At 47.2% G+C, this 21,522-nt stretch overlaps 11 protein-coding genes and 1 non-coding gene across 12 annotated transcripts in view; 5 read left to right on the top strand and 7 right to left on the bottom strand.

Moving 5' to 3' along the window:
* Positions 1 to 217: 217 nt before the first annotated feature.
* On the top strand, positions 218 to 1,913 carry SPPG_03804 (mannose-6-phosphate isomerase, class I). Its single transcript, XM_016752051.1, has 4 exons — positions 218 to 443; positions 516 to 770; positions 833 to 1,277; positions 1,338 to 1,913. Exons 1-4 carry the CDS (start codon positions 300 to 302, stop codon positions 1,760 to 1,762), a joined length of 1,269 nt encoding a protein of 422 aa, XP_016608721.1. The 5' UTR covers positions 218 to 299; the 3' UTR covers positions 1,763 to 1,913.
* SPPG_03803 (dolichyl-P-Glc:Man(9)GlcNAc(2)-PP-dolichol alpha-1,3-glucosyltransferase) lies at positions 1,731 to 3,814 on the bottom strand. The gene is made up of 7 exons (XM_016752050.1): positions 3,364 to 3,814; positions 3,130 to 3,304; positions 2,830 to 3,068; positions 2,540 to 2,764; positions 2,256 to 2,480; positions 2,067 to 2,190; positions 1,731 to 1,998 (listed from the first exon to the last, which is right to left on the bottom strand). The coding sequence occupies exons 1-7, from the start codon at positions 3,708 to 3,710 to the stop codon at positions 1,795 to 1,797; spliced, it is 1,539 nt and encodes a 512-aa protein (XP_016608720.1). The 5' UTR covers positions 3,711 to 3,814; the 3' UTR covers positions 1,731 to 1,794.
* A 21-nt stretch (positions 3,815 to 3,835) lies between these two features.
* Positions 3,836 to 3,918, top strand: SPPG_10080. The gene has a single exon. It is a non-coding gene; the product is annotated as a tRNA-Leu (tRNA).
* A 20-nt stretch (positions 3,919 to 3,938) lies between these two features.
* On the bottom strand, positions 3,939 to 4,653 carry SPPG_09146 (uncharacterized protein). Its single transcript, XM_016757303.1, has one exon. The coding sequence runs from the start codon at positions 4,629 to 4,631 to the stop codon at positions 4,200 to 4,202; it is 432 nt and encodes a 143-aa protein (XP_016608719.1). The 5' UTR covers positions 4,632 to 4,653; the 3' UTR covers positions 3,939 to 4,199.
* Positions 4,654 to 5,499: 846 nt separating this feature from the next.
* SPPG_03802 (uncharacterized protein) lies at positions 5,500 to 7,818 on the bottom strand. The gene is made up of 6 exons (XM_016752049.1): positions 7,726 to 7,818; positions 7,614 to 7,650; positions 6,742 to 7,300; positions 6,198 to 6,673; positions 5,919 to 6,134; positions 5,500 to 5,843 (listed from the first exon to the last, which is right to left on the bottom strand). The coding sequence occupies exons 3-6, from the start codon at positions 7,298 to 7,300 to the stop codon at positions 5,721 to 5,723; spliced, it is 1,374 nt and encodes a 457-aa protein (XP_016608718.1). The 5' UTR covers positions 7,614 to 7,650; positions 7,726 to 7,818; the 3' UTR covers positions 5,500 to 5,720.
* Positions 7,819 to 7,976: 158 nt separating this feature from the next.
* SPPG_03801 (uncharacterized protein) lies at positions 7,977 to 11,048 on the top strand. Its single transcript, XM_016752048.1, has 6 exons — positions 7,977 to 8,768; positions 8,845 to 8,995; positions 9,071 to 9,700; positions 9,774 to 9,971; positions 10,057 to 10,385; positions 10,453 to 11,048. Exons 1-6 carry the CDS (start codon positions 7,998 to 8,000, stop codon positions 10,963 to 10,965), a joined length of 2,592 nt encoding a protein of 863 aa, XP_016608717.1. The 5' UTR covers positions 7,977 to 7,997; the 3' UTR covers positions 10,966 to 11,048.
* A 47-nt stretch (positions 11,049 to 11,095) lies between these two features.
* Positions 11,096 to 12,147, bottom strand: SPPG_03800 (uncharacterized protein). Its single transcript, XM_016752047.1, has 3 exons — positions 12,071 to 12,147; positions 11,944 to 12,000; positions 11,096 to 11,877 (listed from the first exon to the last, which is right to left on the bottom strand). The coding sequence occupies exons 1-3, from the start codon at positions 12,096 to 12,098 to the stop codon at positions 11,654 to 11,656; spliced, it is 309 nt and encodes a 102-aa protein (XP_016608716.1). The 5' UTR covers positions 12,099 to 12,147; the 3' UTR covers positions 11,096 to 11,653.
* A 54-nt stretch (positions 12,148 to 12,201) lies between these two features.
* SPPG_03799 (uncharacterized protein) lies at positions 12,202 to 13,797 on the bottom strand. Its single transcript, XM_016752046.1, has 2 exons — positions 13,383 to 13,797; positions 12,202 to 13,307 (listed from the first exon to the last, which is right to left on the bottom strand). Exons 1-2 carry the CDS (start codon positions 13,734 to 13,736, stop codon positions 12,282 to 12,284), a joined length of 1,380 nt encoding a protein of 459 aa, XP_016608715.1. The 5' UTR covers positions 13,737 to 13,797; the 3' UTR covers positions 12,202 to 12,281.
* Positions 13,798 to 13,911: 114 nt separating this feature from the next.
* SPPG_03798 (uncharacterized protein) lies at positions 13,912 to 15,422 on the top strand. Its single transcript, XM_016752045.1, has 6 exons — positions 13,912 to 14,122; positions 14,183 to 14,218; positions 14,284 to 14,542; positions 14,618 to 14,937; positions 15,018 to 15,269; positions 15,330 to 15,422. The coding sequence occupies exons 1-6, from the start codon at positions 14,020 to 14,022 to the stop codon at positions 15,389 to 15,391; spliced, it is 1,032 nt and encodes a 343-aa protein (XP_016608714.1). The 5' UTR covers positions 13,912 to 14,019; the 3' UTR covers positions 15,392 to 15,422.
* A 313-nt stretch (positions 15,423 to 15,735) lies between these two features.
* On the bottom strand, positions 15,736 to 17,549 carry SPPG_03797 (uncharacterized protein). The gene is made up of 4 exons (XM_016752044.1): positions 17,296 to 17,549; positions 16,998 to 17,106; positions 16,812 to 16,910; positions 15,736 to 16,594 (listed from the first exon to the last, which is right to left on the bottom strand). The coding sequence occupies exons 1-4, from the start codon at positions 17,531 to 17,533 to the stop codon at positions 15,940 to 15,942; spliced, it is 1,101 nt and encodes a 366-aa protein (XP_016608713.1). The 5' UTR covers positions 17,534 to 17,549; the 3' UTR covers positions 15,736 to 15,939.
* Positions 17,550 to 17,743: 194 nt separating this feature from the next.
* Positions 17,744 to 20,250, top strand: SPPG_03796 (uncharacterized protein). Its single transcript, XM_016752043.1, has 3 exons — positions 17,744 to 18,107; positions 18,172 to 18,458; positions 18,525 to 20,250. Exons 2-3 carry the CDS (start codon positions 18,315 to 18,317, stop codon positions 20,049 to 20,051), a joined length of 1,671 nt encoding a protein of 556 aa, XP_016608712.1. The 5' UTR covers positions 17,744 to 18,107; positions 18,172 to 18,314; the 3' UTR covers positions 20,052 to 20,250.
* A 527-nt stretch (positions 20,251 to 20,777) lies between these two features.
* The window catches only part of SPPG_03795 (uncharacterized protein), a 1,941-nt gene continuing 1,196 nt past the window's right edge, over positions 20,778 to 21,522 (bottom strand). Inside the window, exon 3 of the mRNA XM_016752042.1 lies at positions 20,778 to 21,498. Within this exon, the coding sequence (XP_016608711.1) occupies positions 20,977 to 21,498 (522 nt within the window). The 3' untranslated portion in view covers positions 20,778 to 20,976. The remainder of the gene's footprint in view (positions 21,499 to 21,522) is intronic.

Genomic DNA, 21,522 nt, shown 5'->3' with positions numbered 1-21,522 from the left:
TGCTGCGACCAAAACTTAAGTGACAAAAGACAAAAGTTTACAGTTTTCGTTCAAGGATCAACCAGCACAGCATCTTCCGCACGTGGTTATGATATAATCCTTTTGGGGCGGATCACCTTTGACAATGTATCTCATAGGCAAACCCAAAAAGGCTAAATGAGCAACGTGGCCACCTGGATAAGCAGCGCTGTCGGGGCGCATCCGCCGCGCTGTTGACAGTCAGCCTAAGCCAGTAAAAAGGAGAAAACCACATTCATCAACCCATCTAAAACGTTTCAACCAGTCACTACGTCCTTGAAATGACTGCACACGCGCCCATCATCCGTCTGGATTGCAAAAGTCAATCATATGATTGGGGAAAGCTAGGAAAGGACAGCAAAGTCGCGGAGCTTGCGGCTGCTTCGCCAGAGTTTGCCGCAAAGGAAAACACGCCGTATGCAGAGGTAGGCTTCGTTTGAGACAGCATGCGAATCATACAAATCGGGTTTACAGTCCAACAAAATATTGGTAAATAGCTTTGGATGGGAACCCACCCCAACGGGCCTTCAAAAGTCTTCGACACAGATACCCCTCTCAAGACGATATTGAACGCAACAAACTTGACTGAAAAGCTACACCAAGAATACAGCGGCGACCTTCCCTTCCTGTTCAAAGTCTTGTCCATCAGAAAGGCGTTGTCCATCCAAGCGCATCCGGATAAGAAATTGGCAGGCGACCTGCATGCAAGGTTCCCTGATATTTACAAGGACCCAAACCACAAGCCTGAAATGGTACAGAGACCATAGAGCAACGAATGCGACTTTGTTGACTGACGATGAATGCATTTTGTTAGGCCATTGCCCTCACCCCTTTTGAAGCATTCATCAACTTCCGCCCTTTGAAAGAAATCAAGGCCAATCTCACTCAATTTCCCGAATTCCGGGACCTGATCGGTGATGCCGTATCCAAACAATTCGAAGTGCAAGTGGATAAAGCGGGTGAATCAACTGATGCCAAAGATCTCGCGGCCAACAAGGATGTTTTGAAGCTCCTGTTCAAAACATTGATGGAGAGCGACGAAAAAGCGCTCCATGAACAACTGGACAAATTGATAACCAGAATACAAGCCGATGGACTAAACACCAAAGGAGGATTGTTTGAACTGGTTTACCGTCTGAATGAACAGTTTCCCAAAGACGTTGGTGTATTTTGCGCATTTTTACTAAATCATGTCAAGCTGAGCCCCGGCGAATCAATCTTTTTGGCCGCCAATGAGCCACATGCGTACCTTTCCGGGGGTAAGCTTAATTTTCAATGGTGATATCTGAACTTCTTTTTGATTTACCGCTCCGGTGCAGATTGCGTGGAGTGCATGGCTGCATCCGACAATGTGATTCGTTCGGGATTGACACCAAAGTTCAAGGATGTGGATACCCTCGTCAAATGCCTAACCTACAACTACGGTCCGGCTGATGCCCAGATTCTGCACGGAGACCCATACAAAGGCCTCAAGAACACAACTTTGTACGATCCCCCTATCCAAGAGTTTTCGATTCTGCGCACCCGGCTTGAGAAAGAACAAGAAACAGTAGAAGGTATCGCGGGACCGAGCGTGTTGATCGTCACGGAGGGAAACGGAAAGATTGAGTATAGCAACACTGGGACCAAGACTGTTTTGGATGCAAAAGCAGGCTACGTGTTTTTCATCAGTGCAGGCGTGGCTGTCACCTTGACGGGGCTGGGAGATGGTCCTTTCACTTCCTACCGGGCATTCTGCACTTAATTTATTAAACGAACGCAACTCCTTACGATGGGCTATGTTCTTTTTAGTTTGTTGTTGATGCTGGGTATACTACTGTCACTCAATGTAAACTGTCGATAATTGAAATATACTAGAAATACTAGAAAAAGTCCGGTGCTAATTCCGACACTGGCCATTGTGTAAATGTCTGGAAATTTTGCAGGGGGCGGGACCGTTGCCTCTAGCGTGTGGACCAAAAGTATCGGCATGTATGAAAGCTGTAATCAACAACAAATAGTGAGGACAAAAACGTTTTTAGCGTTATCAAGAAGCGGAGTGACATTACCAGCACTACGATCTTGGCATTCTTGGACGCCTGTCTAATACTGAAACTGGCAAACCAGTTCCAAAGAAGTAAAAGGAGGACATAGGGAAGCACGAGCTGATCCCTCTTTAGCAGAGGGAACATACTACAAAATGCACAGTAGCATTTAACAACCAAATTCAAATCGCATGTACCGCAACGATGGTTTACCTAAACATGGCCACGTTATTAAACCACACGCTCCATAGCGGCTCGTCCAGCAACAATAACGTAGCGGGTAACAGCGGCAATAAGATCGATTTCTCGTGGACTTGGAAGGCGAACAGGAAGAACCCTAATGAAGAGTTCAGCAGCGCGTATACGAGACGCTTAGGTGTTGGGCTGAGGAAAAGATTGATGCCGGAGGGTAAGACGGACAGGAGTGTGGCTAGGATACTACAATTCCAGTTCAACGAGAATCCGAAAAAGGTCCAACCTCCAGCACAAAACCTTACCTGACATACACCAATGTTTGGAGATCAAACATTTGTCGCAATTTGATCACCACACTGATTGCACACCAGACATTAGCCACTTTGTCTTCATAGAGTCCACGTTCAACGGGGAAAACTCTCTTAAAGACTTGAAGGACATCGGGTAGGGATGTAGAGTAGAGGGCAAAGATGATAGCAAATGTCGCGACAACTGTACATGCGATCTTGATCAATAACCGGAAGCCACTATCGCCAATGAATATCCCATGAGATCAACGTGCACGATTTGCAACAAATCCGCAAAAACCTACCCTTTCTCAATAAAGCAGCGACCAAGCAAAAACCAAAAAACAGGCAACGCATAAAACAGTGCCATCTGTTTATAATTCAGCGCCAAGCAAAACATTATACTTCCGAGGAGGTATTTGCCGCGAATCAGACACATGATGGTCCACACCGTGAAACCCAACATGGCTGAATTGTACTGAAAATGACCATGGTCGATGATAATAAGGGCGGGTTGAAGGAGTATCAGGAGGATGAGAACATTCTGCATATGAGAAACGTGAGCCAAGATCCGACGGACACTCGGCAAACGATTAGGTACAAACTTTGGGAACGAACTCTGCATACCCTATCCAACGATTAGCGAAAAAGACAACAGCGGGGACGTACAAGGCATACTCCGTTACGAGTGCCGTAGCCCTCATAAACACCGTGAGTCCATCGCTTTCGTATCCACGGGATGTGTCCAGCGCAACCCATTCGGGATTAATGCACCGTGCTCTGCAATAACACTACATGAGACCTCATCTCCACACTTAAAGCACACTTTATAAACTCACATAATGCCCATAACCCAACTATGATATGCCGTTATCAATGGATAGTCCAACCCCCAATACTGGAGGTCGTAACGATACCATTTTTCGCGCGGTAGAATAACGGTTAATTCTAGCCAATGCCTCTGCGCCTCAAAGTCGCCGTAGAGGGGTGGAACGCCCTGGCCAGAGTATCCGTTGAGAGATACGCACCATTTGATAAAGATGGTGAAGAGGTAGGTGGAGAAAAGCGCGAGGTGTCCGCCTTTGGATTCGAGTAAGAGGGTGTACCAATGAGAGGTGATGCCGAGGTCGGGTGGAGGAGAGGAGCGGGTGGACTTTGATGGGCTTTTCCCAGGAGACGAGATCATAGCAAGGATGGTTGGCTCTTGGGCATTCGGGAGGGATCTACCAGATTGCAAGCAACAAACGACTTGACTATCTCGCAAGACCAACTGTGAAGAATGGAGTGTCGTTTACCCCTTGAAATCCACATGGCGAGATGGCCGAGTTGGTCTAAGGCGTCAGGTTAAGGCCCTGATCTCTCCGGAGGCGTGGGTTCAAATCCCACTCTCGTCACTTCGTACAGCTCTTGGCAGTTTTTTTCTTCTTCATGATATGTATTGTATTAATCGTATCGACCTATTCAATGTTTAAGCATACCAGGGGTTTGAATTTGACGTATTTAAAATGACTAACATATTTAGCATGCGACCCATATCCTGCGTGCACCGCTGCACAGACAGGCACTGAGCATACACAGCTAACCCTCTGCTTTTGCTGAATATGGTAAAGTACAACTCATCACTGCCAGTGTCCAAGCTAACTTTTCCTGTCCATTGAATCCAAAGACGAGCTCTTCAGTTACCCACGGGTGGTTTGTAAGGTTTGCAAGGAGCGACATTACTCCGAAGACCGAGGCTATAGATAATAGCCAAGAGAGTCTGGTAATGGAATTTAATTCCATGTTTGGTCTCCAGCTCATGCTTGATGACTCGGAGAGGGGAGCACCGAAGAGCCAATACCGTGTTCTTAATGATGGCCAACTGTTCTGGTGTAGCAGCACGAGGGCGTCCGGGACGTTTAGGTGTGGTAACCGATCCAGTCGTCCGGTATCGTATGATAATATTTGATACAGTGGATTGTGGGATAACAAGAATGTGTGCCATCTGCCTGGTGGAGTGGCCTCCTTGGTGCAATCCAATTACTTTGCCTTTGACAAAATCCGAGTGTTCTGCGCGACGTTGCGGGAACTCTGGTTGTTCTGCGCGGACATGGGTGATGTTTTCCATTGTGGGTGGTTTTGCATTTCTTTCAACTCGCCCTATTTTTATAGATGGTGCTATGGCGGTATGGCTATGCCCATCAATCTGCACGCGCTGCTATGTTTCTGCTGTGTTCCCCGTTTATCTGTCCGATGCAATACTCGATATGAGTTGTAGTGGGGTTTGAGCAAAAGATGATGAGCAACGTGGACTTTTGAGGTTGTAAACTTTATACAAACTAAATTAGCAGATAGAAACTCATTTGAATGAGAACCCACTCATGTCGTTCTGCATCTACTGTACGTTTGCAGTATGCGACTCTACCCAGTCTGTTCCAGTTATGCACAACCAGGCTTTTAACGTCACGCATCAAATCCTTTTCTGATGAGTGTTAGCTGTGTATCGTTCAGTGCCCCACTCAGAGCCGGCTTGCTGGTCCTCACTCATCCTTGTTAAAACCTCATGAAAAGCCAAAAGTCACAACATATTCCAACTACTAACAATATACATCTCAAAATCTAAAACCTCTCCAAACAACCTCTCTCCAAAAAGCCCCCAAAAATCCTTCTATTCAAAAAGTATAAAAGAAAAGAATACAGGCCAGCTGTCAGATATAACGGTTACAGACATGAGGGCAAAGAGAATACATAAAATACGTACTCGATCTTTTTGTCCTTCTCCTTACCTGCTACGATCAATCATCACTCAGCGTGGTGGATATCTCGACCTACTTTGAGCAAGTAGGGAGAATAGAAATGCAGAAAAGAGGTTATATGTGATGGTGGGTTTAAATATTGCTTTGGTGGGACTGCCGCGCAGTCGCAGAGTGGAAATCAAATGGTTTTTGATTTTGATGGAATAGTCACGGTCGGTTGGCTGGTCAGTGGGGTACCACGTCAAACAGTTATTCAATCAAGCACACCGCCCTGCACAATAAAAAGAAAAACCATCAAAAGCCTTCATCTTCCGAAAAAAGTACAAGTTTTAAGACCAAAGTCCCTAACTTCTACACTTTTTTGCTAAGCCCCAAACGTTCATCTAGATACCCCAACCCTCTCTCCTTCCTATAATCCTAAATAAGTTTCAAACCCCTACTACAAAGTAATGGTAAAACCACTAAAGCCTCGGTCGTTCGATAAACTGATTCCGATCAAACGAATTCAAGTTCTTGTGGCAAACCAGTTGGTAGACAGTAGCACTGCCTTGTCTCGCAATAATAGTGGAATAGGCAAGGAAGTACTGGAAATCCAAACGGGTGTAACAAAGGTCAATGAAACCAGAACCAATAACTGGCTAAAAGGTCAACTGACATACCTCCCAAATCCTGTACCACCTCACACCATACTTGGCAATAATCTTGTCCTTGTTCTTCAACCAGTTCGAGTACCAGCGGTAAATCGTCGCCGAGTAGTGCACACCAAGAGTCTCGGAGCTCTGCACCTCAAAGCCAGCTCGTTCCAGCTGCTCAATGTACCAGTTGAGAGGGCAGGAAGCGTCCGCGCCAGGGAAGACATACTTGGCCATAAAGAGCTAAATAGACAGACGCTCAGCGCTCATACAGAGGGGCCAAGAAAGGGACAGTACAACACTTACACCCCACATCAGGTCCTCATATTGCCAAGTCCGACGCAACCCTGCAATTTGAAGGAAAAATACACCATCGTCCTCCAACATTTCCCGAACTTGCAACAAGAATGTTTGAAAGCGGAGCACACCAACATGCTCGGCCATCTCAAGACAAGTAATCTTGTCGTACTTTTGGAAGGGAATGTCACGGTAATCTTTGCAAAGGATTTGGACATTGGAGGACACGCCAGCTTCCTGCGCCTTGCGGGTTCCCCACGCAGCCTGGTTCTTTCCAAGGGTAACACCAGTGACTTTGGCTCCGGCCTTGGCGGCATGAACCGACAAGGTCCCCCAGCCGCAACCAATGTCGAGCATCCGGTCGCCGGGTTTCAGTTGAATCTTGTCACAGACCAAGTTGAGCTTGTTCTGTTGCAATTCTTCAAGGGTTTCGCGCTTGGTGGCGCTGGTCATGATACCAGAGGTGTAGATCATCATCGGGCCCACTAGAAAGCAAAATCACACGGTTAGATACGTGTGCTGACATGAGGGCAGTACCAAGCGGTTCACTCACAGAATGATTCATAAAAGTCATCTCCACGGTCGTAGTGGTCCCGCACTTGATCCTCATCCTGCTTCTTGGAATGCCAGAGCGTCTCAGGAATCCACTGAGTCAAGAAAAACTTTGCCTGAGCCGTGGTCCAAATGAAGGAAGCCCAATCATGTCTCGATTCCAAAAGCTCCAACATATCATCCTTGATATCAATCTTTTCATCAAAGTAATTCTCAAAGAAGGTCTCAATGGGAATCTTCTTTTTGCCAGAATAGATCTGAAGTTCCTTGTCCTTTATCACCATGTAATCCTCAATGTTCTTGCCCGGTAGGCCTTTCTGGGGGCGAATCGGAGGAGCATATTGAGCGTACAGGACATTGTACGCCGCAAACACGGGAAGAGCTAGCAGGACGGCCAGGAACGGGAACCATGCCAAGGGCCATCCCGTGAGCAGGACGATACCCAGAGGAACACCCAAAATGCTACCAACGAGTTGCAAGTTGGAAAAGTACATGTTGCCGGGCCCTTCGACACGGTAGCGTGTCGGCGCCACTTGATGGACATTGTGGTTGGGTGACATCTGTAGACAATGAGGTGCAAGACAGTTGTCAGAAAGTGTTGGTTGACAGTCTGGACTATCATGTCGTATGCAACTGGTGTGCATTCCGCCAAGATGGCGGTGACACATAGCGAGATCTCGGTGTAATCTAAACGTGCATATTTGCCCAGTCCCCACAGCAACCGTACCAGATGCTGAATGCAGTATGACCTCAGCAATACCGCTAACAGAGTCTGCGCACAGTAAAGGACATATTCCCATCGCGGGTGTATATACACGTAGATCACCCTCATGACCAGCGCCATCCCGCCATCCTAAACACGATGGGACATACCTTTCAAAATCCCCAGACAAGACGATCACTTAAAGTCCTGCAGTAAACAAAGGCAGGACTGTCAACCCAACACACCAAAAGGAAAAACAAAAGAATAATTAAAAAAAGATACCAGATAAAGTTCACCCTCCCCACTTGGCTAAAAGGGAAATTGCAAGCAAAGACCTCCCCCAACAAAAGCAGCGGCTTCGTGTGCGGACACTCGACAGGGCACTATACCGCGTTAGGATTTTGTTTACCAATTCGGACATCTCCACGCTTGCATTCCAATGTGGATGGAATATTCATGTGGAAGGTGAATGCCGTAAGCAACTCCGCCTAGAAAAATACGTGTTGGGAGTTGAACTTTTGCTGTTAACACACACGATACTTTTAAAAAAAAAAATGCACACAACAACCTCCAAAACCGTTCTAAGTCCGTTAGCAGAAGCAGTCAGCTCACTCATTGTCATTGTATCCGATGCCGAAACGGAAGGAACACCCATGCCAGACTTGTCGGCCTTGGCCAGCGGGGTCGAATCCCAAATCGCCAACCTCGTCTCAGTCGGTAAAAAAATCCAAGACCAACCTAGTGCTGATGAGATTATGAAGCGAGATATGCCATTAGCGTGCGAAGGAGTCACCAAAGCTGCTGCATTGCTCGTTGAATCTACTCAGGGGTTAGTTTCTGATCCGTATTCTCAGAGTGGACGACAGGGGCTTTTGGATGCTGTCAAGGGGATTTTATCGGGAACGACCCAAGTATTGAATGTGTTTGATGATGCCGAGGTTCGAAAGATTTTGTCAGCGTGTACGCTCCTCCGGAATCTACTTTACACCATCACCCTTGGGCCCCCTTCACCTACCGATGCTCAGAGCTACGTTCAAACCATTGCCCAAGCGTCGCAAACGATTGTGGTGTTGGCTCAGTTGACCAATAAGCGTGTCGCAGAGTTGTTGTACCCAGTCTTGCAAACGCGGCTCAAGACGGCTATTGTGGCGTTGACCAAGCAGAGTCCGGGGTTGATTGGGGTGTGCAAGTTGTGTTTGATGCATCCTGGAAAGGAGGGTACCAAGAACGCTCGGAAGGAGACGTGTGAGAGACTGGTGGACGTGGTTAAGGAGATTGAAGTGGTGGTGCAGTTTACAACGGAGGAGGAAGGGTTGGCCATGGAGGTATAGTTGTTTGTCTTATTTTGAGCTTGGTGGTTGAAAAGAGAGGGGTTTTGACACTGAATTTTGGTATGACCAGATTGGCGAGGTAGGCAAACTCCGAAAAGCGCTTGCCGAAGAATACGTTCCCAAAATCTTCCGAGGCCTTCAATCCGGGTCAACTCAAGATGTTCATGGAGCCATTACGGAGCAATCCGATGCCATCGGTGCCATCATCCAGCACGCTCAAGGTGCGTACTAGTAGTTTTAATCAAAATGGAGTGAAAAGGACAAGGAAAATGTATTGAATACACCCCCCTTTTTAGATCAAATCAAAGGCCTAAAAGACCCCCTCCAAAAAGCCGCCTGCGAGACCCTAGTAACCGAACTTACAAACTCTGAAACCCGTCTCCAAAAGGCTCTAAAAGACTATTCAGCAAAACCTACCCCAGAGACCGAACGTGCCCTCCGTACCGCACTGGATAATCTCACGGCACGCACGGAGGCCCTTCAAACCGGGTTGAACAAGAGTATCGTTTCCGAAGCTGGGAGCGTGATCGCCAATGTGGGGAGCACGACCCAACCCGGGACACTCTTGACACACATTCACGAATCCGCTAAAAAAGGGGACACAAAAGCCGTTCAAGAGGGGTTAGAACGCTTTGAAGGTGAATCAGCGAAATTGTATGCACTTGCTACGACGGCCATGGATACGGTGTGTCGGACCCATCCCCAACTTGCGCAGGAACTCAAAGTGGCTAGAGATCGGCTAAAGGGGTTAACATCTGGCTTAAAAGGTGCTACGGAATTGTTGGTGGCGAATCCTGCTGATGCTGCCACTCAGGAGCATTACAAGGCTGTTGTTGCGGCGTGGGAAGACGGTGTCAAGGATGTGCAGAGGTTAATGGTGGGACAGGAAGGGGTGTTTAAAGCTCATGAATTGGTATCGGGAGCCAGTGAGTATCATTTTGGTTTTTTTTTTTTTTTGCGTATCTAGGTATCTATATTTACACTTTTTGTGGTTAAAAGAGAATGGGTTTGAGCATCATGCCCGTGCTTTAGCAGCCGTGGCTTCAAAGGGTGACATCCGGTCCACACATCAGGAAGCTGCACTGCTTGTATCGGCTGCCCACCAGTTTGTAGCAGTCGCAAGAAAAGAGGCAGAGAATACAGAAGATGCTGGATATCGCAAGGAATTAGATGCCAAGATTAAGCAGGTTGAAACAAGTATGTCCTATCTTTTGGCATGTTATTCAAAAAGGTTTTTTTTCCATATGTTTATATTGAGAAACTCTATTTTGTTTTCTTCTAGTCCTCCCACAACTATTATCTGGCGCCGAACTGGTCCTCAACTCCCTGACCGCCTCCTCCCTCGACGCAGCCCTTGAACTCGGTTCCATCGTCCGGGACCTCGCATCCCACCTCACAGGCCTCGGCGACGTGATCCGAAACTACAAGGGCGGAAACGAGCTCATTGAGGATACAAATACACAAGAATCGGAGCCTCAAGAAGAAACGAATGTGAAAAGTGCTAAACATGCTTTGGATGAATTGGTGGAAACGTTGCAGGATGTTGTTATTGTTGAGGAGGAGAAACCGGTTTTGTTGTCTGAAGAGGAGGCTAAAGCGGAGCCCATCAAGGTAAGGGCATATTTGTAGTCATTGATCTCTTTGAAAAAAGGTTTTAAAGTCCCCTACGCATCAAAAGGCTGCAGGACAAGAACTCAAAGTCGAAGCCTCAAACTGGACATCAACCCAAAACCCCATTGTCCACGCCGTAACCATCATGTCCCAAAACCTCTTGGACCTCTCAGCCCTCCACACCCAACTCCGCACCTCAGCCCAACCGGCAACCAAAAAAGCATTTATAGCCTCCGCCCAACAAATCACATCACAAGCCATGACAGTTTCCCAAAGTGCTCGACCCATTATTGAGGCATGTACGGATCGGAGGTTACGTGCTCAACTCCTAGCATGTTCAGATAAGATTCAAACCCTGGGACAACAACTCAAGATTGTTGCGGCTGTTAAAGCGTCTGCACCTATGGATCGTGATCGGGATGCCCAACTGGTTGCTTGTGCGGCTAATTTGATGGGAGCTGTTAAAGGGTGTTTGAGGGATTGTGAGAGTGCGAGTTTGAGGATTTCGCCGAGTGTGCTTGAGAGGATTGGGGTGAGGTTTCGTAGGCAGCTTTATCGTGCGAAACAGTTTGGACAGTAGATTGGAGAGTAGGTTTTTGTTGTGTATTTTTCTTTAATGTTTGATGGTTTTTTTTTTTTTCGCTTTTGGTGGACAAGTTGCCGTTAAAAAAAAAGTTTTTGGTTACATGGACATGTCCCATTAGATATCTTCCTTGTTTGATTCGTATATTCAACAATGAATACACAACGGTAACTTTACGGGTGTTGGTCCATTTGCCGTGATAATCTGCACCTCCCACCCACAACACACATCACTCATCCTTCTCAACCTGTTTCTCAACTCGCATCTCCCCCTTCTCCAGATCCTGATACCAAAACCCTCCTACAAAAGAGACCGCCATATGAACACACACTCACGAATTCCGATAAGATATCCTCAATTGATTCGTATATTCAAAAAAAGTCGCACAATAGTCAATATCCGGTTTTGTTGGTCCATTTGCCGTGATATCCTTGCACCTCCCACGCACAACACACATCGCTCATCCTTCTCACCCTGTTTCTCAATCTCAACTCGCATCTCCCCCTTTAAATTCCCATACCAAAATCCCCCTACGAAACGCCGAAACCGCCATATGAACATACACTCAGCTCTACAAATTCCAACAAGATATCCTCATTTGATTCGTGTATTCAAATATATACATGGATCGATTTCCAGTGTTGCTGCTCCGTGGTATCCTTGCACCTCCCACCCACACTATTCCTCACTCTTTCTTCTCAACCGGTTTCTCAACCTTCTCAACCGGCTTCCCAACTCCCATCTCCCCCTTTTTCTTTAAATCCTGATACCAAATCCCCCCCACAAAAGCCGCAAAAGCCGCCATCTGAGCACCCACACGCAATCTCTGCGAATTCTGGAATCCAATCCGGTCATGTCGGAATAATGTTACGGACATGCGGTAGAGGCCGTAACATGTTAGTACCACCGCTAATAAAATAAAATGAGTGTGAGTTATGAAAAGAATGATTTTTTGGAAGGGGATTGGGCATGTACCCGGGGCTATAAAGGGGTTTTCGGCATTCTTTCGTTTGGTTCGGGCCCAGAATCCTTCTGTTGATATTATTGGTTTGTGAGTGTTTCTTATTTTGTGCATGTTGAATGCAAAGTGTGGGGGGTTTACCTTCGTAGGGTGTTATGGTGGTTGGCATCGTGCAAGTTGGGTTTTGTTGGATCCGAGAGTGGGAGGTGCTTTTTGAGAGGGTTGGCAAATGAGTCATAAATCAATAGCGACTGGACGTGGTAGGAGTTCAAGTGCAAAACGGTTCTTTATAAAATACTGTTAAAAGCACACACAAGTCCACCCAAAAGCAAAACAATTCCCCAACATCCCTTCACCCTTTCCCAATCTCCTCAACAATACTCTCCATCTCTCGCACAAACCACGCAGCAGGAAACGGGGGATCACTAGGACGTCGGGTGGAAGCCCAAACCGGCATATCCCCATCCTCCTTCTTACAAGGCAAATTCTTTAGGTGCTCCATCTCAGATCCAAAGACTTCCGCCCAGGCATCCCCACCATCAGAAACAACTTGTTGGCGCATACGTTGTAGGAGATCGTGAGCAGCAAGGACCGCAAACCCTGCACACCCCATCGCGATTGCTGAAAGGTATCGAACATGCCGTGGAGAGAATTTAACACCGCTAGCAAGGAAATCGTGTGTAGTGGGTCGGACATTCCCATCCGGATGCGAAAGGCGTAATAAAGCGTCGTCAAAGCAGTATTGCGTAAACCGGTGTGTGGGGCCATAGGTACGGAGGATCCACCGCCATGCGACACCGGGTTTGGGTTGTTTGAAACACCGGGTGATGGGTGTAAGAGGCAGACAGGTCTCGGAGGGATGGGGATCCACAAGAGCCTGCTCGACAATCGGGTCAGGGATACGGAAATGGCGTAAAAGGAACGCAACGAGGCCATTCGAGAATTGGAAATCGGGGGCAAGGTTGTCGATAAAGAGGTCGTGGACGGCGGATTCGAGTAGAGTGGGTTCCACGTGCGTTTTCAGGGATGTTAGCGTTCCTTCATCGCATTTTCGGAGGGCGGCTTTGATGGATTGGGGTGTTAGGGTGAAGCCTCGGGTAAGATAGCTTGTCAATACATCAGGCGTCACATCGTCGGTGACTACACGTCTCATGACGCCGTCGTTGAATGGGGTCGGATCCCATCCGGTGCCAAGGAGGTGGTCGAGGAGGGCCATGTCGAGTTTTGAGAGACGGTAGATGGATTCTTCAGGGTGGGTGATGAGGGGTTTCAGGGGATGGAAATGAAATGTGGTAATGAGACGATGGAGGTGTGGGAGGGAAACAGTCGTAAAGAGGGCCGTACTAAACGCCGCTGCATCGTCCCCGGTATAATCCACCTGTCCAGGCGTTTTGCAAGCAGGATTTTAGTAAAGATATAAACCATAACAAAACTTGACACAACACACACACACCTCAGTACCAAACTTCTTGAATCCCTCCCCCACCAAAAACGCATAAAACCCCGGCTCCACAGAGGCCTTTCCCATTTCTTTAACAACCATCTGCACAAAAAACCTTTGCAACATCGCACCCGCCTTGACCATCTGCAAAGCCACATCCCAATTCAACACCCTCCGTCGCTCCATCCACCCTCGATAAAACGCCAATGCCCGGCCATAAGCCGTGATGAGCCATTTTGAGACCGTGTAAGGGTCGTGTGTGAGCGTGTGTAGGGTTTTGCATGTTAGGCTGAGGGATGACGGATCAGGCACAAATGTGAATATCACGGTCCAGAGTTCCAGTGGGAGGGCCTGCCAGTGGGCCATGCCAAATGCAAAACGTTGTTATTCCCCAAAAGCAAGAAAAACAGAAATCAACTCGAATGAAAACAAAAACAACAAAAGCTGGAAGTTCCTTCCCTTGGCCCCTGGCGCGTGTGTCATCAAATCACGTGACGCGGATGAAAGGATTCCCATCTAGTGTTCGTTTGTTGTTTGACGAGTTTGTCAAAGTGGAATCTGGTCTTTTTTGTACGCGATATCCATTCGACATCTTTTTTAACATTGATTCGAATTGTTTCGTGCAAACTTGCAGTTACAAGGGCAGGACATGTCGAATCTCGTTAAGAAATACGAAGACTTTGTCTTGCATAATGCACCCCAGATTAGCGGGATCGAGAGTGGATTGCGGTCCTTGACGTACATTTTACCAGGTTAGGGTGTGAGCGAGAGGAAGAATTGTGATGGGATCGCAGTGTTGACAACCTTATTAGGGAGATTTAATGACGCTGATATGGCTTCTGAAGCGAGTAAGTTGTTCCCCTAAATTATATCATTTCTCAAAAGGGACTGCAAACAATTAACATTTGTATAGTTTTCGCTACGGTGAATTTAATGTCCCTCTACCACGACACCATCCTCTCTGCCGCAGCCCACCAACAAAACCCCGAGGCACCCACCTCGAATTTCAACCGATACACTCGGCATATGCTGCTATCGGGTGGTTGGTACAAAAAGGTTGCGTATACGTTAACGATGGTGCAAATGGTGGAAGTGTTGGTGGAGATGGGGGCACGGAAATTGGGGGGACGAAAAGGGAGGGGACGAGTTGTTTTGGGGATTGAGGTGATAAAGTGCGTAGTGTTGTGTTTTGTTGAAAATTATGGGATGGCGGTAAAAAACGGAATCATCTAACCGATTATTCACAGAGTGGTATGCCGTACAGCCCTCTTGAAACTCTCACAAAACCGTATGCTCCTCCACTCGGCCGTTCCTGAACGCGACTACGATCCAAGCACCATCCAACCCCCGACAACCTCTAAACCCGGTACATGGACCGGTAAACGTACCGGGAAACACCACGTCCACGTTGACGTGATTACCCAAAAGGGCGGGTACGACCAAGCAGTTCAGTTTTTGTTATCAAAGGCCTTGACGGAACGTGCGTCGAGTCCGGTGGATTTGTTGAATCGGTTGGGATGTCACAAGTGGGCGGAATGGGTGTTTATTTTTCGACCGTTGGTGTATGGTATGTTTCCTTCTCTTCTTAATATCACTTTGGTTATCGCTTTTGGGTTGTTTTACGTCCCTTTTAACGTTTTATTACAGTTTTGACATTACGCAGATACGGACCTAAATCATATAAACCCTACTTGATTTCCCTAACCCTCGAACTCGGATCCCTCCTCGCATCCCTCAACCGCCCACAAACCTCTCTCGAAAAAGACGAAACCAAACGCCGGTGCTGGCTTCTCTTGTACTACTTGTTGCGTAATCCCGTTTATGAGCGGTTTACAAAAGAACGGTTGGATGCTTTTGTGGAGGGTGCTAGGAAGAGGCCGTTGATATCCTTGTTTGCTGGTATGTTCATGTTGTTGGGTGGTTGTTGCGAGTTTTTTAATAAATGTTTTTTTTCGGTAGGTATTTTGAGGGATTATCAGCCCTTGTGGGAGAAATGGCATTTTTACACCTCTGGATATTAGTTTCTCTTTGGATGTATGTAATAGAACACTGTTTTTTTTTTTCGTGGATGTATGTCCATATCATGTGCTGTGTGTTTGTTTATACTGGCATGTGGAGGCCGTGGGTAGTCATGGTCGCAAATTACAACAACAGTAGCAAACTTGCAGGTGCTTATGCACTTGTATGACAAATGGCATTTTTACACAATTTGGATATTAGTTTGTATGCACGTAATAAAACAGGTTGTTTTGCGTGAATGAATGTCCATATCATGTGCTCTGCGTTTTGTTTGTCCTGGCCAGTTGGTCAGTGCTGGTCGTACCAATGGGTGCATAAGATCTTGATGGGGTTAAAGGTCAAAAAATGAGTGTTTGACATGTTCTTTTTTGATACGGAAACCCAGTGTACTGCAACACTACTACAATGCTACAAGTGTGTTACACAATACTCATGCAATGTGTGTGTGTGTGTGTTTGTAAAGGGAGGGGATCTACTGTAAATTGTACTCTAGTACACCTACGCTATGGACCCTAAAGCAAAACTGGTTTCCTGCAATCTTACTGAATCGTTAAACCCCGACAAGACTCTCACCCCGTCCCCGAGTCTGAACAAACAAGAAGCGCTGCGGGGGTGGTAGCACACTATCCGCCAAAGGCGATCTCGCCATCCTAACAGCATTTAACGAAATTTTCCGTTTAGATGGCGTACGACGTTGTGGGGGTGGAGACGGATCTATCGTGTCGTCTTTTGGTGTATCACTGTTTGTACTCTTTGTACTGGCTGCTGTCCAAGCATGTTTTGGAAGGGAATAGTGGGATCGAGGACTACTACTCGTCGGACGCACCACTGAACGTCTCGAACTAGGCGGACGAGATTTCAAAACTTTTTCCAACCCCCCACTCAACAATCTGGCCACATAATGATCCTCAGCGTCTTCAACGACTCCGACACTCTCCCCACAAAACAGCCCACCGCGGAACAAGCGATCCAAATCCTGTTCAATCATGGGTGTATGACTCGGGATGCTGAGGAGGGTTGGAATGATTTCTTTGGCGAGGGTGTAGACGAGTTCAAAGTGGAGGCGTTCTTTGGCGGGTGAGGAGGAGTGGGTGGAGATGAAGAGGAGGAGGAAGCAGTAGGAGAGGGAAAAGGCTTTTAGGGTTGTTGTGCGGGTTGCCTGGGCTTGGGGGAGGGTGAGGGTTTCGTCATTGAACAAGGGGTGTCTATGCGAAGAGGGGGCGTGAGAAGGCGGGTGTAAGCAAAGTCACAAAGGGAATTTCATTTCTCGCAAAGGGTTGCGTTGCAGCGCACGAGGGATCTCCTACTGTGACGCAACCCTCTGTGCATATTCATGCCGTTTTCTGCTCGCATTGTAGAGCACGGTCCCCCCCATGCATCAACCATCTGTTTATGTTTAGTTATCCAAGGGGATATACGCACCTTGCAATGGGACCTAATCCAACGGCCCGCGGGTTTTGTAGAGCCCCTAATCGGTGCGTTGTGCGAGATTTTTCTAAAATGAGTGTCCAGACGTTCCACCTAAATGTTTTGAGCGAACGAGTCTCAGTCCCCATCACACATGCCATCCATACGACACATGCCATGATTTGGCGGATGTCAACATACCTTGCGTAGAGAGCGCCATTGACGAGAAATTCGTCGAGGAGGGCCGAGGAGAGGATGCGGCGGACCGAGCGCGTGACAGTGGTCAGGGATGTCTTGTCGAGTGCTGCCTCTGTAAGAAGAAAACATTCATGACCAAGATGTGAGATTCGGGTTGCGCGCATAAACGATCGCGAGAGGTGTCCTCCTCTCGATGATCAATCAGTGATTAGCCCATCGCTGCTCCTCCTCCGTGAATCAAATCCCCCCTGATAACCTCTCACTCATCAACGCTCGGAATGGCTCGTGTTCAAATACTCACGTTTAAGTTCATCGAGATCCCACTCCTTGTCACCAAATTCAATCAAAACATGCTTTTTCTGAATGACATTTCTCTTTACAAGTTCCGGAGACTTTTGTTCCCAAGCGACCTTGCCAAAGATTGCTTCAAACTCCTTGTGCATTATTGTGCTCTGTCTCTTTTCTACGCGTGTGTCATGACGACTGTCGAGACGAGGGAATGCCTGGTCAGAGCCAGGCCTGGATTGTCCGAGTGTCATGAGAGAAATGTGTGAGATTGAAAAGAGTGCGTGAGAAAGAGAGTAGAGACAATAAGCGTGTATGTAAGCAAATAAATGTGAATAAATGACAATAAATGTGAATGTAATAATAAGAATAGACATGTGAAAATGTAGTAGATATAAATAGAATAAAAAATGAAAGATCAGATGATGATGAAATAATAAAGAGACAGCATGGCCATAATAAGAGAGAGAGAGAGAGAGAGAGAGAGGAATTTAGCCGTGTGTGAGAAAGTGAAAGAAATTTGACAAAGAACAAGAGAAAACTTGGCAAGAGAACGAGAGAGAGAGAGAGAGAGAGAGAGAGAGACAATTCCCATTTAAACACACACACACACACAGAGAGAGAAGAGAGAGAGAGAGAAGAGAGAGAGAAGAGAATAAGAAAAACAAACGGGCGATAGAAAGACTAGAGAGAGAGAGAGAACAAGTTGCTTTTTAACAACGACCAACAAGCGACTTTCAACTCTCTCATCATCACTCACTCACTCACTCATTCACACTCACACACACACGACAATAGAGAGAGAGTAGAGAGAGTTTCTTTCTTTTTGTGAGTATTACCTTCTCTTGTTTCTTTCTTATTCTCACTCACTCACACTCATTCTTCTTTTTAGATTATTATTATTATTATTATTATTACATACTCTCTCTCTCTCACACACACACATTCCCACGCTCATTTGCACTCGCACGCTCATTGGCATTCCCACACGCACTCTCACGCAATCGCACTGATTCGCACTCGCATTCTCTCACGATGGGAATGCCCGCGGTGCATAGCGTTGCTGCACGCTCTTTTACACAGTCTCGCTCTTCTCTTGCCTATCTCGCTTGTCAATTCATTATTCTCTTGTTACGGGCTATCACTCCCATTGCATATCTCTTCATTTCTTATCTATTGGCAAGTAGTGTCATTGGATTTTATGCTAAACTTTTGCTTTACACATGCTAATATCAACACAAACAGGTATGGGGTCCCTCGACGCTATGGATCGTTTCTCAAGAATCTCTCCCTCGCACGCTTATCTTTGCTAGTCTCATTGCTTGGATGGCCGCAGAAACTCTCTGGTTCCCATACTACTTGCTGACAGTCAAGCGCCTCCAGAGACGGAACCCAGCGTACCATGCAACATCGGACCCAGACACCCGTCGCGCTCTCCTCGTGCGCTGTCTCGATGCTCTCGAAGCAGCCTCTCCCATAAAAACACGCATCAACGACATGAAGCGTGTCATTGCCGGCTGGTTTCTGGGCAATATCTCCTTTGACCAGATTCAGAGAGACAATATCAATTCCTGGGTCGCTTGGGCCTTTCTCGATGAGGATGTCGATACCCTCGACAGTGACAAGCGGGCGCACGTGGATGACTTGGTGTCGCTCATTGAAAAGCGTTTAGACCATGTTTTTCCTCTTGGCAGCAACCCCGCCGCCAAATGCATCCGTCTCACCCTCGATCCCGTCCAAGCAACGCACCGTCCCCTCGTGTATTACCTTGCCACAAAATGCCTCAATGCGATCGGGACCCGCTTGCTCCACCAGCTGGGCTTTTACTACAGGACCCTCGATCCCATGGATGTGGCTGGAACGGGCACGCTGAGGTACTTGTATCGCCCTGCCACAGAACCCACGCCCCTCGGTGCTACCCCCATTGTCTTTGTCCACGGCATTGGCATTGGCTTTGCTGCGTACCTCCAGCTCCTGGCTCGCTTGCCCCGCAACGTCCCCATCTATCTCTTGGAGTGGCCCCACGTTTCCATGCAATTAAAAGAGCAAGTCCCAACCATCCCAGACACCCTGAGTTTTCTATCTGGCATGCTCCGTCGGGACAAGCACCCTCGCGCCACCTTTGTCGCCCACTCGCTCGGCACCGTTGCGGTTTCGTGGATCCTCAAATCGCCTCTCCATCGCAACCTGGTTTCGTCAGTGGTTCTTTTGGATCCCGTCACTTTTCTCTTGTGCGACCCCGCCATTGCCTACAACTTTTTGTACCGCCCGCCCACCTCGGTCCTCGAACTGCTCATGAGCTACTTTGTCTCGCGCGAAATGTACATTGCGCATTCCCTCTCTCGCCACTTTCACTGGTCCAAAAACATTTTATTTTACGACGAATTGCCACAACCGACTCTAGACGGGCGCGGCGGACGCAATGCGGTCCTCTTGGCCGGCCACGACGCCATTGTCCCTTCCCCCCGCGTCAAGGCCTACCTCGACGCCCAGCACTCGTATACCTCTGACACGCTTTTGGACGTTTTATACTATCCCACCCGCCACCACGGCGAACTCTTGCTCCGCAAATCCATGCTGGACCCCGTCATGTCCAAAATTTTGATTGCATGCGGATCAAACCCTCACGTTTCCTTTTCGCATCGTCGCATGTCGCGTCGTCCTGCACCCTTTTATCGGTATAAACCGGCTTGGAAGGTTGTCAAGCTGGGAGGTGAAAAGCCTCGGATTATGGTTGTTTCTGCGCGCAAAGGGTGGGGAACTCCCGTTTAATTTTCTCTTTTTTTTTTTCTTATTTTGGGGGCAAGGGAATTGGGGATACAGCCACGGTTTAGGTTTTATTTTCTGATACACACACGCACTTTTGATAGACTTTGGGACATTTTATTTGTATACTATCATTTTTCTGTGAACGTGGGATACCAAGTGGTGGGGATAAAATAATAATAATATATCACAGGTTAATAATGAGCGTTTTTGGGTGTGGGTGCCTGTTGGCATTGTTTGACTTTATAATCGTTTAGATGGGCGGTTTTGATTGAGCATACTGGATGTGTGTGTGAGTTTGTGTGTGGAGTATGACATTGGGGTTTTTGCAGGCGACCAACCTTTGGAGAACCCAGGTCAATATTCTTTGACTGGTGATTAATCAATATTCTTGAGCAACAATTGGGTATGCCATGGGATGCCCAAATGTTCAAATATTGGAGTTTTTTTTGCAGGTTGACCTCTATGAATGACACCATACAAACTCAACCCGCTAACTATAACCCCAAATGGCCCAAGCACGAGACCGCACATGGATATTCTTGGACTTGATCTTGAACGTAAGTAATGGGGATAGGTATATAAAGTAATGACTACCAGAATATCGCCATCGTCACATCTCAAAGAAAAATGTTTCGTCAATAAATGTCATTTTCATTTCATGGTCGTTGGGGACTCTGAGTTGATGGACATTTAATAAACGCAAAAAAAACAACGAGTGAAAAAGAAAGACAAGAAAACATGTATGATATTGAGAAAGGAAATATGATATGTAAATGTACTTTTTCCGAATCTATCTCATAAGTGTCCATCTATATTGTTTACTAATATCAATCTATCCAATGGGCCTTCCTAACATGAACGAGTGACGAGTTCCTCACACAATCTCACACACAAAAAACAAAAACACCTCCCAAAACACCCATAAATTTCAAACCATCTCACTAAAAACCTCTCTCAACTGGGCCAACTTCATCAAAACGACTTCAACACTCTCGACCAAATCCACCGCAGCCGTATTTCCCCACCCGGGAACACACCGTACGTAATCTCTTGTACGTCGTCCGAGGTCTTCTGTGGCTGTTCGGTATTCGTCTAGGGCTTTTCGACGGGCTTTTATGAGGGCTGCTAGGTGGGTGTTTTGGGGGGGTGGGGAGGGGGTGTTGAGGCGTGCGTGGAGACGAGTGGATTTTTGGAGGATTGAGATGGATTTTTGGAGGATTGCTGTTGCTGTCTTTGTTTGGGGTGGTTCTTGTTGCTGTACTTGTTGTTGGATGGGTGGTTGGATGGGTGGTTGGGTTGGGTGGGAGGCTGGGGTGGGAGGCTGAGGTTGTACGGTCAGTGGTGTGATTACAGGAAGGTTGTGGTAATTGGGAACAGGCGGGACATGTCCCACTGTAATGGTCGCCAAGGGGTCCACAGACGGGTCTACAGACGACACCTTTGGCGATACCTTTGGCGAAACTCTAGGCGACAC

The sequence above is a fragment of the Spizellomyces punctatus genome (genome assembly GCF_000182565.1).
Source record: "Spizellomyces punctatus DAOM BR117 chromosome Unknown supercont1.6, whole genome shotgun sequence".
Classification (NCBI taxonomy): domain Eukaryota; kingdom Fungi; phylum Chytridiomycota; class Chytridiomycetes; order Spizellomycetales; family Spizellomycetaceae; genus Spizellomyces; species Spizellomyces punctatus.
Note: the sequence above shows the minus strand (reverse complement) of the source record. Positions and strands in the feature narration are given on the sequence as shown.

What these genes read in the sequence shown, in the direction of transcription:
- SPPG_03804 (XM_016752051.1), top strand. Translation starts at nt 300, where the DNA reads ATGACTGCACACGCGCCCATCATCCGTCTGGATTGCAAAAGTCAATCA. An exon ending in CAAACCACAAGCCTGAAATG is followed by an intron (nt 771 to 832) that starts GTACAGAGACCA and finishes GCATTTTGTTAG; the next exon opens with GCCATTGCCCTCACCCCTTT. An exon ending in ACATGCGTACCTTTCCGGGG is followed by an intron (nt 1,278 to 1,337) that starts GTAAGCTTAATT and finishes GCTCCGGTGCAG; the next exon opens with ATTGCGTGGAGTGCATGGCT.
- SPPG_03803 (XM_016752050.1), bottom strand. Translation starts at nt 3,710, where the DNA reads ATGATCTCGTCTCCTGGGAAAAGCCCATCAAAGTCCACCCGCTCCTCT. An exon ending in ATGCAGAGTTCGTTCCCAAA is followed by an intron (nt 3,069 to 3,129) that starts GTTTGTACCTAA and finishes TCTCATATGCAG; the next exon opens with AATGTTCTCATCCTCCTGAT. An exon ending in CGCTGCTTTATTGAGAAAGG is followed by an intron (nt 2,765 to 2,829) that starts GTAGGTTTTTGC and finishes CATTGGCGATAG; the next exon opens with TGGCTTCCGGTTATTGATCA.
- SPPG_09146 (XM_016757303.1), bottom strand. Translation starts at nt 4,631, where the DNA reads ATGGAAAACATCACCCATGTCCGCGCAGAACAACCAGAGTTCCCGCAA.
- SPPG_03802 (XM_016752049.1), bottom strand. Translation starts at nt 7,300, where the DNA reads ATGTCACCCAACCACAATGTCCATCAAGTGGCGCCGACACGCTACCGT. An exon ending in TGACTTTTATGAATCATTCT is followed by an intron (nt 6,674 to 6,741) that starts GTGAGTGAACCG and finishes TTTGCTTTCTAG; the next exon opens with TGGGCCCGATGATGATCTAC. An exon ending in GGTGGTACAGGATTTGGGAG is followed by an intron (nt 5,844 to 5,918) that starts GTATGTCAGTTG and finishes TTGGATTTCCAG; the next exon opens with TACTTCCTTGCCTATTCCAC.
- SPPG_03801 (XM_016752048.1), top strand. Translation starts at nt 7,998, where the DNA reads ATGCACACAACAACCTCCAAAACCGTTCTAAGTCCGTTAGCAGAAGCA. An exon ending in CATCATCCAGCACGCTCAAG is followed by an intron (nt 8,996 to 9,070) that starts GTGCGTACTAGT and finishes CCCCCTTTTTAG; the next exon opens with ATCAAATCAAAGGCCTAAAA. An exon ending in CTAAAGCGGAGCCCATCAAG is followed by an intron (nt 10,386 to 10,452) that starts GTAAGGGCATAT and finishes ACGCATCAAAAG; the next exon opens with GCTGCAGGACAAGAACTCAA.
- SPPG_03800 (XM_016752047.1), bottom strand. Translation starts at nt 12,098, where the DNA reads ATGCCAACCACCATAACACCCTACGAAG. An exon ending in CACCATAACACCCTACGAAG is followed by an intron (nt 12,001 to 12,070) that starts GTAAACCCCCCA and finishes TAATATCAACAG; the next exon opens with AAGGATTCTGGGCCCGAACC. An exon ending in AAACCCCTTTATAGCCCCGG is followed by an intron (nt 11,878 to 11,943) that starts GTACATGCCCAA and finishes TTATTTTATTAG; the next exon opens with CGGTGGTACTAACATGTTAC.
- SPPG_03799 (XM_016752046.1), bottom strand. Translation starts at nt 13,736, where the DNA reads ATGGCCCACTGGCAGGCCCTCCCACTGGAACTCTGGACCGTGATATTC. An exon ending in TCAAGAAGTTTGGTACTGAG is followed by an intron (nt 13,308 to 13,382) that starts GTGTGTGTGTGT and finishes ACGCCTGGACAG; the next exon opens with GTGGATTATACCGGGGACGA.
- SPPG_03798 (XM_016752045.1), top strand. Translation starts at nt 14,020, where the DNA reads ATGTCGAATCTCGTTAAGAAATACGAAGACTTTGTCTTGCATAATGCA. An exon ending in TGATATGGCTTCTGAAGCGA is followed by an intron (nt 14,219 to 14,283) that starts GTAAGTTGTTCC and finishes ACATTTGTATAG; the next exon opens with TTTTCGCTACGGTGAATTTA. An exon ending in TTGGGGATTGAGGTGATAAA is followed by an intron (nt 14,543 to 14,617) that starts GTGCGTAGTGTT and finishes GATTATTCACAG; the next exon opens with AGTGGTATGCCGTACAGCCC.
- SPPG_03797 (XM_016752044.1), bottom strand. Translation starts at nt 17,533, where the DNA reads ATGACACTCGGACAATCCAGGCCTGGCTCTGACCAGGCATTCCCTCGT. An exon ending in GGATCTCGATGAACTTAAAC is followed by an intron (nt 17,107 to 17,295) that starts GTGAGTATTTGA and finishes TTCTTCTTACAG; the next exon opens with AGGCAGCACTCGACAAGACA. An exon ending in AATGGCGCTCTCTACGCAAG is followed by an intron (nt 16,911 to 16,997) that starts GTATGTTGACAT and finishes CAAAACATTTAG; the next exon opens with GTGGAACGTCTGGACACTCA.
- SPPG_03796 (XM_016752043.1), top strand. Translation starts at nt 18,315, where the DNA reads ATGGGAATGCCCGCGGTGCATAGCGTTGCTGCACGCTCTTTTACACAG. An exon ending in TCTTCATTTCTTATCTATTG is followed by an intron (nt 18,459 to 18,524) that starts GCAAGTAGTGTC and finishes CAACACAAACAG; the next exon opens with GTATGGGGTCCCTCGACGCT.